Source organism: Coregonus lavaretus (assembly GCF_964263955.1).
Source record: "Coregonus lavaretus genome assembly, chromosome: 12".
NCBI lineage: Eukaryota > Metazoa > Chordata > Actinopteri > Salmoniformes > Salmonidae > Coregonus > Coregonus lavaretus.
The window spans coordinates 15,499,234-15,519,314 of NC_139999.1; the positions used below are offsets into that span (position 1 = coordinate 15,499,234).

Sequence of the window (20,081 nt, forward strand, 5' to 3'; positions counted from 1 at the left end):
TGGTAGAACCAGCTTCCTTTGAAGCTAGGACAGCAGCGTCCTTGCCCATCTTCTGAAAACATCTGAAACCCTACCTCTTCAAAGAGTATCTTAAATAATCCCACAGCACCCCATCTTCATGCCCGACCCCAAACTAACACTCACACTTGACTTTTTCCCCCCTTACTAGCTCTGACTTTGCTGAAAGCTACATTAATGTACTGAATATGAATGTGATATGTGTTTGTCCCACCTAGCTACAGTATCTGAAGATGAATGCACTAACTGTACGTCGCTCTGGATAAGAGCTTCTGCTAAATGACAAATGTAAGTGTAGAATGTATCAGGACACCTCACTTATGCGGTTACAATCTACAGTATAGAATAAGCTGTTTTTCAATACAACAACATCAATCATGAAATAACTGCACATATGAGATTTGTTAGGGGCCACAAAAGGTGATCGACCAGTGTTTCTATGGCAAACATTTTGCAATGATAAAACGCAAGGGAATTCCAAAAGGTATATCAACCGAGCACCTTACTTTTAACTCTGCATTTCAAAGGGCTTTGCTCGCTTAGTTGTAGAGGGAAAGAAATGTATTGAACCCTTGAACAAAAATGACACAGTCCTCCACAACAGCGGCTTTGTCTTCTATGCTACTGTAGCATTACACTTTTTAAAGGGAAACAAAACATATAGCATTTCTCATTGCACTGTCACATGCGTTAAAAGCCTCTCTGTATTATTGAGACATCATCAAGACTCATCCCATCCCCTAGTGTCTTCAATAGTGCCATTCCGCATCAGCAATATACTGGGCTGAAGTCAAGAGGTGGAAAAGTGTTTTACCATTCGTTTTCACTGACTACTGACTCAAGGGTTGTCACATGTTTGTCTTTCACTCAGACAGTCTGATTTCTGCATTAGCATCATGGTCAAATGTTTAAATAACCCCGAATGTTCAATCTCAAATAAGAAGAAATATGTGTAAATGCATCTGAAAAGAGAGGGAGTGCTGGCAAATTGTCCAGTTTTTGCCCGTTAAAAAAGGTGGCAACTGTACTGTCCAATTCCAACCTAAATAAATATAATAACACAGAAAGATCTACCGCATAATAATGATACAACTTGTTTTATTCCAATAATCAATTGTAATGTTAATGTACAATGAGATCAATACCACTTTGGACTGTGAATCAGACCTAACTGACAACTTTTTATCCCTGGGAACAAAGCAGTGGAAAGGGGGATTAATAGCTCTAAAATTATAGACAAGCAAAACACACCACCAACAAGGAAAGTAATCATGTCACAACACAACTGAACCAGACCTGACTTCTGAAAAAAATGTCATTATAGGGTTAAAGTTCACACAAAGAACAAAGAAAAAAAGATCAGCAATTCTCCAAAAGATTAAACACAGGTGAGAATACGACCGCCCACTTACAGCAGCAGGACAGAACAAAAACAGCAGCATGCACAAAACAAAGCCTCCCAATTCACCTTACAACAGCCTCTCATTCATTTTTAATGAAGTATAATAAGTCCCAGCAACAGAGCAGAAACCCGATCCTCAGTCCCAAAGGGTGACTCCTACAGATGATCTCACAAACACTACTCTCATTTTCATCTCTTCTACTCTTCCTTATACTGTACTGTACCAAGAACCTGTTTGGTCTGAAGGTCTGGAGACAGTGTTGAATATTCACTACAGTACATGGTGAGGGCAACAGCGCAACCTCCAACTCTGTTTCTTAATGAGCGCTCAATGCAAAAACCCATTGATACCATTCATGTTTAGAGGAGAAAAGCTTAGGGACTGTACTCATCTCAGAACCTAGAACCACAAGACAGGTTCACTAGTTGCATCCTATGAGAAATCACAACCTTATTTAAAGACTCAATAAACCCATTTAGTATAAGAGAATGACAATTAGGCTTACCTTTGACCATGAGAGTCCCGGAGCTGCTTGCCACTCCAAACTGGTTTCTTGCCACACACGTGTAAAGGCCTGCATCTGGTCTGGTTGAATTCTGTATCCTGAGGTTTCCGTTGTCCAGAATGGAAACTCTGCAAGCAGAATTTTAACATTGCATTACCACATTAATTTCCCTCTTTTACTGCAGTTTGTGAATTTCTGTCAATTGTTCATTTTGCATGGGCGTTCCTCAGAGAGAAAGGCAATTAGTCTAGCAGTGCAATGTCTTCTGAAATGGTAGAGCAATAGCACTGGTATGATTTGCTTCTTTCTATTCTAACAGCTGTTAGATAAACATAAATGTCTATATCATGCATTGATTGAAAATTACATTAAAATCATCATTAAATATATCATAATTGTTCTCTCCAGCTGGAGCAGCCTACTACTTTTAATTACCCAATCAATTCAATCAATCAATCAATCATCAATAAACTCCCACTATTTTTATCTTCTTGTATGTCTAGGTGCCACACAAAGAAATTATCACAACTACGAAAAAGACAATTGAAATGTAACTATGGTGACTGAGAAAGTTCTCAAACATTTCTAATTGTGCTTTGTTCTTTTATAACTGATGAAATGAGACAATGCGGTCAAATGGCGGATTTATGACTTCATATGACCGCAAGACATCCAGGACCTGGACAACAGTCACTTCATATCTACATGGCCTTTACACATTGGCCACTGGTACTACGAATGGTCGATGAACCTTAACCAAACTCAACATTTTCCTAAATAAGAAGCATAAAAATGTAATGGTGACCTTGGAAGCAGGGCATTGTGGGAAAAATGGGAAGACCAATTCATTAAACTGTGGTGGAGTCTAATTATCTGAAACACTCTGCTGAATCTGCAAACTGTAAATATAAAAAAAGCTGCAGTCCCTATTGTAAAGCAGACAAGAAAAATTGTATGTGGTCTTTGCATTGTGATCCGCTGTGTATTATAAGAGACAGTGTAAATCAAACTGTTATCCACAGCTCTGTGTAATAGCAACCCTGGAAATTGCTCAGTTAGTGAAGCCACTTATCTATGATGCTCTGATTACATGAGGTGAAATATGAATTTAATTTGTGTTGATAAACACCACACTCAAATGTAGGTTCCACCTATTTAAAGTAAAAAGATTAAGGCAAGCACCACTAAAATAACCTGTTTTGAAATTAGATATATACTTATCTTAATGACTGAATATGTTTGTGACTCACCCTGACTACTTCACCTGACAAAGCACTTTAAAATTACCCATTATCTTGTCAATTTACTATAATCAAGTGAGAGAATCACAGTCTGATCTATACTGCTCTATATTGGATAGGTGAAGAAGGACATACACATCACTGTAGCAGTCACAGCACTACCATACATTGTATTTCATTCATAGAGCACCTCATTGTTCAGTTGAAAGAACTGAAAAATGAGGTTGCTAAAATTAGAAGTGTCTTGGTGACTGGTCTTGGGAGATGCCCTGATCTTTGGATAGCTGTTTCAAGAAAAATAACAATTCTAGAAATGCACATAGACATTGGTATAGTTCTAGTAAACAAGGAGACTGTGAATAAATAGGGCAACAACACATTGTTTTAACTAGATCAAGCTCCGACCTGATTTAAGACTACATCTCCAGCTCATGGCTCACAGTAATGCCTCATATAACTCAATACCTGCATTTGTGTGCTTGGCTCTATATATTTCCACAATCCTCTTATCCCCTGGGACAATGGGACAATAATGTGACTAGTGCATCTTCTGAGAGAAGCTCCACAGAGAGAATACAAGTGGGACTATACACAAACACTATGCCTCATACTTTGCCTCTCTTACTGCAAGTTAAATCTCTTGACGGACTCTCTCCTCGGTCACACACTGAAATGTCTATACACTGTGTCTTTACGGCTTGTTATCAGACTGACATCCTCATTGACTGACATTACATGAATGGGAAAGGCATTATTAGTAGACCTTGAAGTTGGCTTTGAAGCTGGTGTTAGAGGAGCTGAGGTAAACTACAAGTCAAGTAAGGGAAGTCTTCCAGTTCTACTCCTCTCCCTGGTGAATCAACCGCTAGATAACATGTCTGTCTGATCTGCCCACGGTCTCAGGAGAGGCTCCCTCCTTTCCCACCTTCCTCCCTGAATGAGAGGATGAGTAGGAGGAGGAGGAGGAGGAGGATGTATCAATAATTTACAGGTGAGATGAACACAAGTGCCACTCTTTTCATCTCAGCCTCACACAAAGTTAATGGCCGCCGGTATAAACCTTTCCAAAGAGGAGACAATTATTTCTAACAAGAGGGGAAAAGCCCAAACAAAACTACTCATGTAATCATAAAAAATACAAACAAAAATCCTGTATTGGGGAAGTAACAGGGAAAGAGACTGGATAGTGTTAATCTTTAATGTCCTGTAAGAAGATGAAAGACAAATAACATCAGTCACAGAGAAGCCATTGCTCCTACTAATGTGAAGTGCAAATTGCTGGAAACTGTAAATATGGTCAGAAGTAAAAGAAACACTTCCTCTCATTTTCTTTTCTGACTTTCTCTTTGAGACATCACCGCTATGACTGAAGACTACATTACGCTCCATGAGACAGAAGCTTTCAGCTTACAGTACATGTAAAACAAGCTTTCAGTTTTTACTACCTCCTAATTCAAGGACATTTTACATTTACATTTTAGTCATATAGCAGACGCAGGAATAATTAGAGTTAAGGGCACCGGCAGACTTTTCACCTAGTTGGCCACAAGGACATTGGTTTTTGATTTTAGACAAACAGCAATTTGATGTGGACAATTATCTGTACTGTAAAACATTTTTAAAAAATGAAAAGCACAGCTGTATTGTGCAAAGGAAGTGCTAGAATGCGAGATGTGTGTTGGATGACTTCATGAGTCCCCTGTAGCTCAGTTGGTAGAGCATGGCGCTTGGGTTGTGGGTTCGTTTCCCACGGGGGGCCAGTATGAAAATGTATGCACTCACTAACTGTAAGTCGCTCTGGATAAGAGCGTCTGCTAAATGACTAAAAATGTAAATGTAAAATAACGAAACCATTTACCAGAAAATATTTAAAATGATGGTGGCAGCACTACACTGAAATGAAGAGAGTGTTTTATGTTGGGTTTGATGCACACAAACATATATAATTGCTAATCACATCTATATTGGCATAACAGAAATACAACTATTTACCCCAATGTCCTAATAGGTGCATATGTGAAGGTAGCGTTGGTAAACACCACCATTCACAAATACACAAACACACCCTCTCCATCACAGAGCCTGATTGGACGGGTGACTGCAGGGTCTCTGTGTGCTCTTCATTAGCACAGTAAATAAAACAGGACTGTGAAAATGGGGGTTAAGATTCTATCAGTAGAATTACTCAGCCATGAGGCCATGTGAAAACAGGCTTCACAAAATAATTAACCTCAGCTAAGGCGCGTTACACTCTATGCGTATTGCATCTCTGCAAGCACTCCTCTAATACTAATTTCTCCCCATCTGGTTTAGTCCAACCACCACTCGAGCCATGTAATTTCCAAATGCAAGCCTCATCCAGCATTCATCCAGCACATTAAATAGTATTTTAGGGCATGGGTTTCACTGTGCATGCTACTATAGCTGTGTGCACCCTCTGTATTAAGTTTACAGATAAGGAGAGGTATGCATTAAAGTATGTCGCTTGTCCTGGTCCACGCTGACCTACCTGCAGGTGGTGTTTGTAATCAAAATTGTATCAAAGTGTCAGTGGTAGTAACACTGCTCCAGGGGAGAATAGGAAAGGCTCAAATGAGATATCTACAGGGTGAAAGGCTAGGTCACCCTATCCTCTGAACGGGACTAAAGGTTGAACCCAACTCTGAAGTGTACGGAGGGAAATGTCTGACATCCCAAGATAAATGGAAAGTCTGTCTCTCCTCATGTTCCCCACAGAGCTCTGTGTTTGAGAGGGACGGCCTTGTCAGACACTTAAATCAAGTCAAACTACATAGATTTGACACAGCAAAACCACAGCTGGAGTATGTGATGCAGAGTGCATACCGCTGCTTGCCAAGTTGTCAACGCCAAGGTTAACAGGCATTACAGCCCACAATAATATGTGTAGCAATGAGGTGTTTTTTTATCACTTAGACAACAAACAGATTGCCTGACGTTGCTAAAATAGGGCACCTGAGCATTTTTCTCTGACAATTCTCCAATAGCACTGTAATAGATATTGATTTTTGCCCTATGCATGATTGTCCCAATACCTCTTAGCTTGTCACATGCAATATTAGTTCTACCAAATTATTCAGGAATTTACGTTGTTATGATAGAAAATGAACTCGAACGTCACTCAAACTTCAAAGCCTACACATTGCTTAAATAGCAGAAAGTTGGAATTGTTGTGCACTGAATGCACTAATTATCAACAATAATGATGTGATGAACAGAGCAGTACGTCATGGAGAGTGATGCTGAAAATAACAGCCATGAATAAAACACAGTGCTTGGAAGTGCCTCAAGCCACTTTTGAAAGGCCTACCCTATAAAGATCCTTTGCCTACGTCAATCAGAGTAGAATAAAAGTATGAGGAGTGCATCTGGAGGGTTACACCAGGGTTACATGGAGCTCTAGCTGAGAGTACACGTCTGACAGAAGGAAGAAATATGATTGACAGTAAGTATGGACTCATTCCCCTTGACACAGTACAGATGACTTACCCTGCAACTAGCAGAATGCACTGAGTGGGTTCTTTTTCTTTTTTCAGTTACATTAAAATGGAGGTTGAAAGAAAGAGCGAGAGTTGCAGGCGATACGTTAAATGACATTTCATTTCAGTTCTCACTGGGTTGACCCTTGTCTCCAGGGTACTCTGTAGCATTAAGGTTTCCATGGCAATACACAGCTTTATGAAAACACAGCCAGGGGACAGGGGTGTTAGCCTGCAAAGGAAGTAATAATCTCTACTTTGTGAAACAAATACACTGCAGTGCCAAACATTCCCTCTGACACCACATTCACATAAAGAGAGAAATGACAAGTGATTCCCCATGGACCTAACCAACACGTTTTCATGGCTAATGCAACCTAGGCCTGCTACAGTAACATGCCATAATACATAGGCTTTTCTAAACTAATACTTTTATACGTTTTGGTATAATCATTGACAATAATTGCTTTAAACTACGCCAGCTGGAACATATACCTTACACCAAAAGCATGGGAAATGAACACACTTTATAGTCAAACTCTACAAAAGAAAAGTACATGAGAAAAACTTTATTCTACAGCACATACTGTCCCCGTGCATAAAGAGTCTGTTTATTTGTTATCAGTCCCCTCCTCATAATGACACTATACCAATGCAATCTGAACACAAACACTGGGAAGAATCCACTTTCTAAGGACTCCTGCACAAATATATGTGTTGGAATTAGACGCTGCGCAGAGCACACTGCTTACAGGTAGCTTCCTTAATCAAACCTCCTGATTTAGATTGTCTTAATTCCCGGCTGTGGAACAGGATAACAGGATGAGATTGTGTATGTAATTGCATTGGAAGGAGAGGAGTGTATATCTGTCTGGTCCACAGAGGGCCGTGTGGATGTACTGCTACAGCTACATGATCCTTCCTCTAATCACAAATTGCCCTCAGAGTTTATTTCCTTCCACTGATATTAATCTCCTCCTCATGCACTGGCTGAGGTATCCTTCAGGAATTAAAGAGCACTCACACACGTGTTCCAATAAATTGTCGGAGGAACCAAGATGGATTACTTGTGCTGTGCTGGCGGATTCTCTCTTTGAAAAATGATATCAGCAGCAGTCTCTCACAGATAAAAAATAATCCCAGAGAGGAGAACATGGGACGTGGACAGGTAAAGAGGGTTTTGACCTAATCTCAGCAAACATCTTTAAATTCACTTTTGCTCCAGGTCAAGATTTATTTGGGTTAAGTCGATCAACTCTTTTTGCTTGAGCTTGTTTTACAACCCTTACAAGAAAGGGAACATGGGTTCAGCTAACTAGGTTTGGTACTGTTGTTTGAACTAGTGCAAATTATCAGAAACAGCTTGATCATTAAGGGTCAAATCAAATAACTAAGGTATCTGAGCACACCTCATGTTTATACATAAATCTTCCACTGACATCAATTAACATGATTTAAGCAAAAATAGTTAATAGATGTTTTTGTTTATTGTAATAGTCTGTAAATATGACATCATCAGTGATCAATTTGATGTGTGTCTTATTGATTTACTTTTGGTGAATGAAATCATCAATACACATGAATCCTCTTTGCACTAGCACTGCACATCTTGATAGATCAAGCTAAGGTCAGCTGTTAAAACAAATTAAGACACGTTTAAGCAGTGATAAAAGCCTCAACATAATTTAGGGGAAAATCAAGGCTGCACAGGGGACTGTATGTGTGTGTTAGGTTTGTGGGTGTGTGTATGTGTGTCTGTGTTTGCATGTGCTCCTGTCAGTGCATCCATGCGTATGTGTGTGTGCCATTGAACATGTCTGTTTGTGCGTGTGTGTGTACTCCGGCAGAGCTGTAATCCTCGGCCTGCTCTCGTCCTCAGGTGGGAGGGCCATTCCCCTTCATGTGACATTCCCAGCCCTGCCAACATCAGACTGACTATGAAGAGGGAGGCTAACGCTAAATGAGCATGAGAACCATCAGCTGCCCACACAACCGATCAGGTGGTATGTCTCCCTTCAAAGTGAGGTAATGAGATACGTTTATTTGGCTGCAGAACCTCTCAATCTTTCGCTCGGAACACGGTGTGGTGCAGGCACCTCCACAGAGATCCAGATCTCCCCTTTACCCAAGCAGATGTTCAATTAGAATCAATCAAGGAAATTACAGATGCGAAGTGACATTTAAACATGATAAACAATGTTTCTTAATAAGCACAACATTGGGGCAACTCTGAAATGAAGGAAAACTAACACAGTGAGCTGGGCCTCACATTCAGAATTGGTCATTTAATCATCCTCTTTATTAATAACACACCTGTTTTCACATGGCACTGTTTAATTTTAGGATTTCATAATGTAACTCTGGGCAACGTTTGATGAAAATCTCATTATTATCTTTTAAAAAGGGCAAGTGTGACACTTAATCATGTCTGAGAAATGACTGAGTGCAGGATCGTTGATACTAAGTCAATGTAAGTAAATGCATCACAAGCTTCCTCAGTGGACGCTAATAAAAATGTGCTGATACTGATACTGAGTGTGTCTGGCATAGCAGATGGGGTGTGTGAATTGGAGTTCACTCTGGCAGACATAATTTATGTGAGAGCCATCTCCATGTCCTCCTTCTTTGCAGGTAGAGATAGCGATGGGTCATAAGCACGGCTACATCTGAGGCCATCTCACTCCCGTCCTTGTCTCCCTCAATACGACAGAGGAGTCAACAGTCAACACCCTGATGCAGAAACCCCTGCTGTGCCTTATTTCCACCACTCAACACATTATCCACTCTACAGGGATGAAGGGAATATATTCGCAAGTAGAGCCCATTGTATGTTAAACACCCCCGGCCAGGCATCAAAGCCTGACAGCCATCAATTATGTGACCAAGAGAGAGTGGGAGGAAACAGCTGAAACTCAGACCAAGTCCTCAGACAGTCTAATCACAACACACTTCTTTAAAGTGAACAAAGCATTCAATATGACTTAGTCTGTACAGTCGGTAGGTAGAATAATTCCATCTGGCCTTTTATTTAAATGCCCAAGGGCTATATACAGTATAATAAAGGTCAATGTTATAAGAATAGATTTAAAGTGAAGCTAAATTATAAAAGAAGATGGTCTTCTCTGCATGATATCTTCTTGAAAGTGAACTTAATTGACTGTATCTCTCATTATTCCTTGATTTAATAAACCTGCCATATGTTATTCTTAACTGGCACTAACCTCCTTCCGTATACAACATCAAAACTAATATAGAGTCACAGAACAGATCTCACCATGGTAATACAACCCCCATACCAAAACACGCTGCTGTATATCTGTACCACCAAAACATCAGAAGTGTCCACTCACATATCAGTTTATGACTTCCATCTAAAACCTAGCAATTGAATCAAAGGACTAAAAGGCATTCTAAAATACAATACATGACCAAAGGTATATGGACACCTGCTCGTCGAACATCTCATTCCAAAGTCATGGGCATTAATATGGAGTTGGTCCCCCCTTTGCTGCTATAACAGCCTCCACTCTTCTGGGAAGGTTTTCCACTAGATGTTGGCATTAGTGAGGTCGGGCACTAATGTTGGGCGATTAGGCCTGGCTCACAGTCGGCGATCCAATTAATGTCAAAGGTGTTTAATGGGGTTGAGGTCAGGGCTCTGTGCAGGCCAGTCAAGTTCTTTCACACCGATTTTGACAAACCATTTCTGTATGGACCTCGCTTTGTGCATGGGGGCATTGTCGTGCTGAAACAGGAAAGGGCCTTCCACAAACTGTTGCCACAAAGTTGGATATATATATTTTTTAAACAAATAATAATATTTAACTAGGCAAGTCACTGAAGAACAAATTCTTATTTACAATGACAACATACCCTGGCCAAACCCAGCCAATTGTGCGCCACCCTATGGGACTCTCAATCATGGCCAGATTGTGATACAACCTGGAATCGAACCAGGGTCTGTAGTGACGCCTCTTGCACTAAGATGCAGTGCCTTAGACTGCTGTGCCACTCGGGAGCACAGAAACTTCTAGAATGTCATTGTATCCTGTAGCATTAAGATTTCCCTTCACTGGAACTAAGGGGCCTAGCCCAAACCGTGAAAAACAGCCCCAGACCATTATTCCTCCTCCACCAAACCTTACAGTTAGCACTCTGCATTGGGGCAGGTAGCGTTCTCCTGGCCTCCGCCAAACCCAGATTCGTCCATCGGACTGCCAGATGCTGCAACGTGATTCATCACTCCAGAGAACGCATTTCTACTGCTCCAGAGTCCAATGACGGCGAGCTTTACACCACTCCAGCTGACGCTTGGCATTGCGCATGGTGATCTTAGGCTAGTGTTCGGCTGCTCGGCCATGGAAACCCATTTCATGAAGCTCCCGATGAACAGTTCTTGTGCTGACGTTACTTCCAGAGGCAGTTTGGAACTCGGTAGTGAGTGTTGCAACCGGGGACAGACGATTTTTATGCACTACGCGGTTCAGCACTCAGCGGTCCCGTTCTGTGAGCTTGTGTGGACTACCACTTCGCGGCTGAGCCGTTGTTGCTCCTAGACATTTCCACTTCACAATAACAGCACTTACAGTTGACTGGGGCAGCTCTAGCAGGGCAGAAATTTGACGAACTGACTTCTCCTATGACGGTGCCACGATGAAAGTTACTGAGCTCTTCAGTAAGGCCATTCTACTGCCAATGTTTGTCTATGAAGATTGCATGGCTGTGTGCCCGATTTTATACACCTGTCAGCAACAGGTGTGGCTGAAATAGCCGAATCCACTAATTTGAAAGGGTGTCCACATACTTTTGTATACAGTATATAGTGTATTTGTACAAGTGCCGCTGTCGCGTAAGATAACTCCAAACAGGCCTTTGAAAGACTGCCTTTAATTCAGAGAGAAAAGATGAGGAGAAAACAGAATGTCAGCACGTCCAGCGGGCAGGCGGGCAGGCAGGCGGGCGGGCAGACGGTGGCCACTCATACAGAGACAGTTGATTGTGTGGGTCTGGTGTGAGGGGCCAAAAATGGTTTTTCTCTCTCCTCCAATCCAGTTGTGACATATTGAAACGGGATGTTTTTATGCAGCGGTTCATTGCCTGACACGGCCCACTTATACAGCCCACTTATACACTCATCGACAAGACCCTGCTCTGCGTTCTCAGCTGCTTTGTTCCAGCTGATGTCATCTAAACCGGGTCCCTGCAGGGTTGTCTGGGAGAGATAAGACCCCCCCCCCCACCCCCCAACACCCACCTCTGCTGGTCTCCTGCAGAAAAAAAGGTTGCTGCTAAGAAGATGGATTACCCAGCTGGTGACACTGGCTCCCCTCCCTATAAAGGTTAAACAAAAAATAAAATAAAGCCACAGTGGAGCACTAACACAATTAAGCCAATTAATCTTGAACAAAAGGGGTTTACAACCCCCCCCCCCGCGTTTTTGATTATGCATGCTCTTGAGCAAGTATAGCGGCGAATTCCGCTCAAACCTTATTTAGATAAAACAATGTGATTATTAATTATTCTCAAGTGGAGTAATTGTGCAAATGGTATAGTTGATCTGGGACAGACAAATCAAGGCAGTGGTGGTCCACTCGATTGCATGGTGAACTAGTTTCACTTTACAATATGTTATGAATATTTAAGAGGGAGAGAGAGAGAGAGACATTTGAAATGTCTTTATTCTTTTGGAACTTTTATGTGTGTAATGTTTACTGTTAATTTTTGTATTGTTTATTTCACTTTTGTTTATCATCTATTTCACTTGGTTTGGCAATGTAAACATATGTTTCCCATGCCAATAAAACTCTTTGATTTTAATTGAATTCAGAGAGAGAGAGAGAGAGAGAGAGAGAGAGAGAGAGAGAGAGAGAGAGAGAGAGAGAGAGAGCAAAGTAGTGAGAGAGAGACTCCCCGGCAAACCAAAATTGGTTCTGTGAAAGTTCACAGAACATTCGTTAAGTTGCGGCAAATGTTCTCATAACACAAAAATTGTCCAGTTGTGCTGATGATTATACAATGTTTGTATAAAACATTCGCCTGATGTTGCAATAACGTTCCCAAAACATATTTCGTCTGGTCTTTAAAGGTTCCCAGAATGCTTCATTGGTTTTTGGGAACAGTCTGATGGGAATATTGTGTTGACATCACAAAAGATAAACTGTCCAGTTGTGCAGATGATTATACAATTTATTTTAGGGTGCAAAAAACATACACCTTATGTCACAAGAACGTTCCCAGAAAACGTTTTTTTAAATGTTCTTTAAAAGTTCCTAAAAAGTGTATTTAGGTTGTGCGAACATTGTTGGGAGTTGTCTGGGATGTTGCAAGAATATTCTTGTGATATTCACAAATTGTACTTAAGAGGTTGTACATAACATTCCCACAATGTAGCACAATTTCCAAATAAGTCCGTTTTCATTCTAACATAATATTCCGTTGATGTTCACACAATATACATTTTACCTTGACTTGGAGGTCCTCAGAACATTTCAAGAACATTTAGAAAAAGTTTTACCTAATATTACCACAACATTCTCAGCATGCACATTTCTAGTTCCTTAAAGCATAGGAAATCAGATTGGAATAGGGCAGCAGGTAGCTTAGTGGTTAAGAGCATTGTGCCAGTAACCGAAAGGTTGCTGGTTCTAATCCCCGAGCCAACTAGGTGAAAAATCTGTCGATGTGCCCTTGAGCAAGGCACTTAACCCTAATTGCTCCTGTAAGTCGCTCTGGATAAGAGCGTCTGCTAAAATGTAAACCCTGTTATATTTCTCTCCATATTTAATGGTAATTTGCATTTGAGGATTGTATTGTAGGCCCACTAAAAGGTGATATAGACTAACAACATTTAATTTAATTCATAGGACATTTGAACAGCATTTAATCATACAAACACAACCACATAAATATATATTTGTATCTATTTTTACCTCTATGGCAGACAAACACGCTCCCTTTAAATGCCTTAGAGTAAAAAATATTACAAATCCTTGGTTCTCTATAGAAATGTCAGATCTTGTAATGATAAGAAATTATACCCTGATGAAGACAGCTTGTCTGTCGAAACGTTAGTTATTAGGTTATTAAATTATTGCATCTGAGCTCCTAGAGTGTGCGGCTCTCCTTTTCTTTTTCAAGTGTTTTACTCCGTTAGCCAGCACCTCGCTTAAATAGGTGTGCGTTTCTTTCGCCTCTATAAAGAAATCAGGCCTGGGCCATGGCTAGAAAAACGAACTCTGTAGCTGATTGGCAGCTTGTCAGGCAATTGATAAATATATGCACTTCCTCAGTCAATAAAGCTAAATCTAGCTACTTTCTAAGTTATATCGCAGACTCTGCTGGTGATACGTCAAAATGTTGGAAAACAGTTAATACACTGAAGCATGGAAATTCCTCTCCTTGCCTAAGGAAATTGTATCAGACTGGCATCATCACTGAGAAAAATTAGATGTGATGCTTTTAATCAGTATTTTATCTCGGCAGGCTTTTTATTTGAAATAAATTGTGGTTTAATTGACCCTGGTCAGCCAGTCGACTGCCTGCCCCTTTCCCAGCCTCTAGTTGGCTCGATGGAAGTTCCGTCAAGTGAATCTTTGTTTTATCTCAACAACTTTCTACTTGTGATGTGCTAGACTCATTGCGCAAGATCAATGTAAAAAAAATCCACTGGGGCTGATTTGCTTAATCCTTTCTCACTGCAGCTATCTGCTCCTCTGATTGCAGAATCTTTAAACACAGATTTTTTACCTTACAGTTATTTCTGGTACCGTCCTCAGGGTCTGGAAGGCGGCCCATATATTCTCCCTTCACAAAGTTAGTGACCCATTTGACTGAAATAATTATCACCTCATATCCAAACTCTCCAAAATTCTAGAACCCTGGATACATACTCAACTTAGATCATTTTTTACTACGGAATGTATTCTAAATGTACACCAGTCAAGTTTCAGACCAGGTCATAGCACCATCACTGCTACTTCTTTGGTTTTAAATGATGGTCTTAATTGTTTGGATAAGAAGAAACACTGTGTGGCCCTTATTATTGACCTATCTAAAGCCTTCGACACTGTGGATCACTCATTACTTATGTTTTTTTTTCATCAATTGGCATGTACCAGGCTGCGTGTAGCTAATTTTACAATTATTTAAAGTACAGAACACAGTGTGTATTTACTGATGGTGTTAAATCAGATTTTATAGACATAACAAAGGGTGTCACACAGGGATTGTTTCTTGGTCCGGTTCTTTTCACTATTTACATGAACAATATCGGTTTATCTATATATTTTTAAAAAAGGACATGTATGCTATTGCCCCCACAGCTGACCAGGCTCTGTCAGAGCTTCAATCTGACTTTATTGCCCTGCAGAAAGCCTTTGTTGAACTGAAATTGGTAATTAATCCAGGTAAAACCAAGTGTGTGTTATTTTCCAACTCAAGTAAAAATGTGTCTCATGATTTATGCCAACGTACAGTACCAGTCAAAAGTTTGGACATACCTACTCAGTCAAGGATTTTTCTTTCTTTTTACTATTTTCTACATTGTGGAATAATAGTGAAGACATCAAAACTATGAAATAACACATATGGAATCATGTAGTAAACAAAAATGTGTTAAACAAATCAAAATATATTTGAGATTTGAGATTCTTCAAATAGCCACCCTTTGCCTTGATGACAGCTTTGCACACTCTTGGCATTCTCTCAACCAGCTTCACCTGGAATGCTTTTACAACAGTCTTGAAGGAGTTCCCACATATGCTGAGCACTTGTTGGCTGCTTTTCCTTCAATCTGCGGTCCGACTCATCCCAAACCATCTCAATTGGGTTGAGGTCAGGGGATTTTGAAGGCTAGGTCATCTGATGCAGCACTCCATCACTCTCCTTCTTGGTAAAATAGCCCTTACACAGCCTGGAGGTGTGCTGAGTCATTGTCCTGTTGAAAAACAAATGATAGTTCCACTAAGCCCAAACCAGATGGGATGGAGTATCATTGTAGAATGCTGTGGTAGCCATGCTGGTTAAGTGTGCCTTGAATTCTAAATAAATCACAGACAGTGTCACCAGCAAAGCACCCCCACACCATAACACCTCCTCCTCCATGCTTTACGGTGGGAAATACACATGTGGAGATCATCCATTCACTTCACAAAGACATGGCGGTTGGAACCAAATATCTCAAATTTGGACTCCAGACCAAACAACACATTTACACCGGTCTAATGTCCATTGCTCGTGTTTCTTGGCCCAAGGAGGTTTCTTCTTATTATAGGTGTCCTTTAGTAGTGGTTTCTTTGCAGCAATTCGACCATGAAGGCCTGATTCACACAGTCCCCTCTGAACAGTTGATGTTGATATGTGTCTGTTACTTGAACTCTGTGAAGCATTTATTTGGGCTGCAATTTCTGAGGCTGGTAACTCTAATGAACTTATCCTCTGCAGCAGAGGTAACTCTGGGTCTTCCATTCCTGTGGTGGTCCTCATGAGAGCTAGTTTCATCATAGCGCTTGATGGTTTTTGCGACTGCACTTGAAGAAACTTTCAAAGTTCTTGAAATGTTCCGTATTGACTGACCTTCATGACTTAACGTAATGATGGACTGTTGTTTCTCTTTGATTATTTGAGCTGTTCCTGCCATAATATGGACTTGGTCTTTTACCAAATATGGCTATCTTCACAACACAACTCATTGGCTAAAACGCATTAAGAAGGAAAGAAATTCCACAAATTAACATTTAACAAGGCACACCTGTTAATTGAAATGCATTCCAGGTGACTACCTTATGAAGCTGGTTGAAATAATACCAAGAGTGTGCAAAGCTGTCATCAAGGCAAAGGGTGGCTATTTGAAGAATCTCACTTTTTGGTAACTACATGATTCCATATGTGTTATTTCATAGTTTTGATATCTTCACTATTATTCTACAATGTAGAAAATAGTAAAAATAAAGAAAAACCCTGGAATGAGTAGGTGTGTCCAAACTTATGAATGGTACTGTAGATACAGTGGCTTGTGAAAGTATTCACCCCCCTTGCCATTTTTCCTATTTTGTTACCTTACAACCTGGAATTAAAATTGATGTTTTAGGGGTTTGTATCATTTGATTTACACAGCATGCCTACCACTTTGAAGACGTAAAATATTTTTTATTGTGAAACAAACAAGAAATAAGACAAAAAAACAGAAAACTTGAGTGTGCATAAATATTAACCCCCCCCCCCCCCCTCCCTTTGACTAGGCCATTCCAAGACATTTAAATGTTTCCCCTTAAACAACTCAAGTGTTGCTTTAGCAGTATGCTTATGGTCATTGTCCTGCTGGAAGGTGAACCTCCATCCCAGTCTCAAATCTCTGGAAGACTGAAACAGGTTTCCCTCAAGAATTTCCCTGTATTTAGCGGCATCCATCATTCCTTCAATTCTGACCAGTTTCCCAGTCTCTGCCAATGAAAGACATCCCCACAGCATGATGCTGCCACCACCATGCTTCACTGTGGGGATGTAGTTCTCGGGGTGATGAGAGGTGTTGGGTTTGCGCCAGACATAGTGTTTTCCTTGATGGCCAAAAAACTCAATTTTAGTCTCATCTGCCCAGAGTGCCTTCTTCCATATGTTTGGGGAGTCTCCCACATGCCTTTTGGTGAACACCAAGCTTATTTTTTTCTTTAAGCAATGGCTTTTTTCTGGACACTCTTCCATAAAGCCCAGCTCTATGGAGTGTACGGCTTAAAGTGGTCCTATGGACAGATACTCCAATCTCCGCTGTGGAGCTCTGCAGCACCTTCAGGGTTATCTTTGGTCTCTTTGTTGCCTCTCTGATTAATGCCCTCCTTGCCTGGTCCATGAGTTTTGGTGGACGGCCCTCTCTTGGCAGGTTTGTTGTGGTGCCATATTCTTTCCATTTTTTAATAATGGATTTAATGGTGCTCTGTGGGATGTTCAAAGTTTCTGATCTTTTTTTAACCCCTTCTCCACAACTTTGTCCCTGACATGTTTGGAGAGCTCCTTGGTCTTCATGGTGCCGCTTGCTTGGGGGTGCCCCTTGCTTAGTGGTGTTGCAGACTCTGGGGCCTTTCAGAACAGGTGTATATACAGTGGGGAAAAAAGTATTTAGTCAGCCAGCAATTGTGCAAGTTCTACCACTTAAAAAGATGAGAGAGGCCTGTAATTTTCATCATAGGTACACGTCAACTATGACAGACAAAATGAGAAAAAAAATTCCTGAAAATCACATTGTAGGATTTTTAATGAATTTATTTGCAAATTATGGTGGAAAATAAGTATTTGGTCAATAACAAAAGTTTCTCAATACTTTGTTATATACCCTTTGTTGGCAATGACACAGGGCAAACGTTTTCTGTAAGTCTTCAAAAGGTTTTCACACACTGTTGCTGGTATTTTGGCCCATTCCTCCATGCAGATCTCCTCTAGAGCAGTGATGTTTTGGGACTGTCGCTGGGCAACACAGACTTTCAACTCCCTCCAAAGATTTTCTATGGGGTTGAGATCTGGAGACTGGCTAGGCCACTCCAGGACCTTGAAATGCTTCTTACGAAGCCACTCCTTCGTTGCCCGGGCGGTGTGTTTGGGATCATTGTCATGCTGAAACCCCAGCCACGTTTCATCTTCAATGCCCTTGCTGATGGAAGGAGGTTTTCACTCAAAATCTCACGATACATGGCCCCATTCATTCTTTCCTTTACACGGATCAGTCATCCTGGTCCATTTGCAGAAAAATAGCCCCAAAGCATGATGTTTCCACCCCCATGCTTCACAGTAGGTATGGTGTTGTTTGGATGCAACTCAGCATTCTTTGTCCTCCAAACACGACGAGTTGAGTTTTTACCATGACATTCTTTATGACATTCTCCCAATCCTCTTCTGGATCATCCAAATGCACTCTAGCAAACTTCAGATGGGCCTGGACATGTACTGGCTTAAGCAGGGGGACACGTCTGGCACTGCAGGATTTGAGTCCCTGGCAGCGTAGTGTGTTACTGATGGTAGGCTTTGTTACTTTGGTCCCAGCTCTCTGCAGGTCATTCACTAGGTCCCCCCGTGTGGTTCTGGGATTTTTGCTCACCGTTCTTGTGATCATTTTGACCCCACAGGGTGAGATCTTGCGTGGAGCCCCAGATCGAGGGAGATTATCAGTGGTCTTGTATGTCTTCCATTTCCTAATAATTGCTCCCACAGTTGATTTCTTCAAACCAAGCTGCTTACCTATTGCAGATTCAGTCTTCCCAGCCTGGTGCAGGTCTACCATTTTGTTTCTGGTGTCCTTTGACAGCTCTTTGGTCTTGGCCATAGTGGAGTTTGGAGTGTGACTGTTTGAGGTTGTGGACAGGTGTCTTTTATACTGATAACAAGTTCAAACAGGTGCCATTAATACAGGTAACGAGTGGAGGACAGAGGAGCCTCTTAAAGAAGAAGTTACAGGTCTGTGAGAGCCAGAAATCTTGCTTGTTTGTAAGTGACCAAATACTTATTTTCCACCATAATTTGCAAATAAATTCATAAAAAATCCTACAATGTGATTTTCTGGAAAAAAAATTCTCAATTTGTCTGTTATATGTGTACATATGATGAAAATTACAGGCCTCTCTCATCTTATTAAGTGGGAGAACTTGCACAATTGCTGGCTGACTAAATACTTTTTTCCCCCACTGTATACTGAGATCATGTGACACTTAGACTGCACACAGGTGGACTTTATTTAACTAATTATGTGACTTCTGAAGGTAATTGGTTGCACCAGACCTTATTTAGGGGCTTCATAGCAAAGTGGGTGAATACATATGCACGCACCAGTTTTCCATTATTGATTTTTTTGAAACAAGTTATTTTTTTAATTTCACTTAAACCAATTTGGACTATTTTGTTTATGTCCATTACATGAAATCCAAATAAATTACAGGTTATAATGCAACAAAATAGGAAAAACGCCAAGGAGGATGAATACTTTTGCAAGGCACTGTATGTATACTGTAATTGTTGTTTAATGGTGTGTTAATGTTCATCTGAGAAAGAGACTGTGGTCTCAGCATGACTTCATGTAATAAAGGTTAAAAATTAATACAAATAAAAGTTAACAATCTGACAAGGTTGGGTTGAACCTGCAATCTTCAGACCAGCAGCCAGATCATTAACACTCTGCACCACAAGGGGATAGCTGTTGTATTGCAGTTTTTCCTTCAGTCTATATAGATAGGGTAATATGGTCAATCACGACACAGAACACAGTTTCTGAGTTATTAAAATGTTATGTATCATAATTTTTCAGAATGCGTATTGCATGCATTTGTATGTGTTTTGATTGAAGTTGAGGAAAAGTCAAATTGTTTCGTATTCAGTTTGAAGGTTCTGAGCCTGTATTTAAGAAGCATATGAATACACATGATTACAAATTATTTAAATT

General features: G+C 40.6%; 1 protein-coding gene across 1 annotated transcript in view; it reads right to left on the reverse strand.

Annotated features, from left to right (window-relative positions):
• The window catches only part of LOC311139011 (contactin-4-like), a 217,979-nt gene that overhangs the window by 21,526 nt on the left and 176,372 nt on the right, over positions 1-20,081 (reverse strand). Inside the window, exon 12 of the mRNA XM_084173839.1 lies at positions 1,927-2,054. Within this exon, the coding sequence (XP_084029965.1) occupies positions 1,927-2,054 (128 nt within the window). The remainder of the gene's footprint in view (positions 1-1,926; positions 2,055-20,081) is intronic.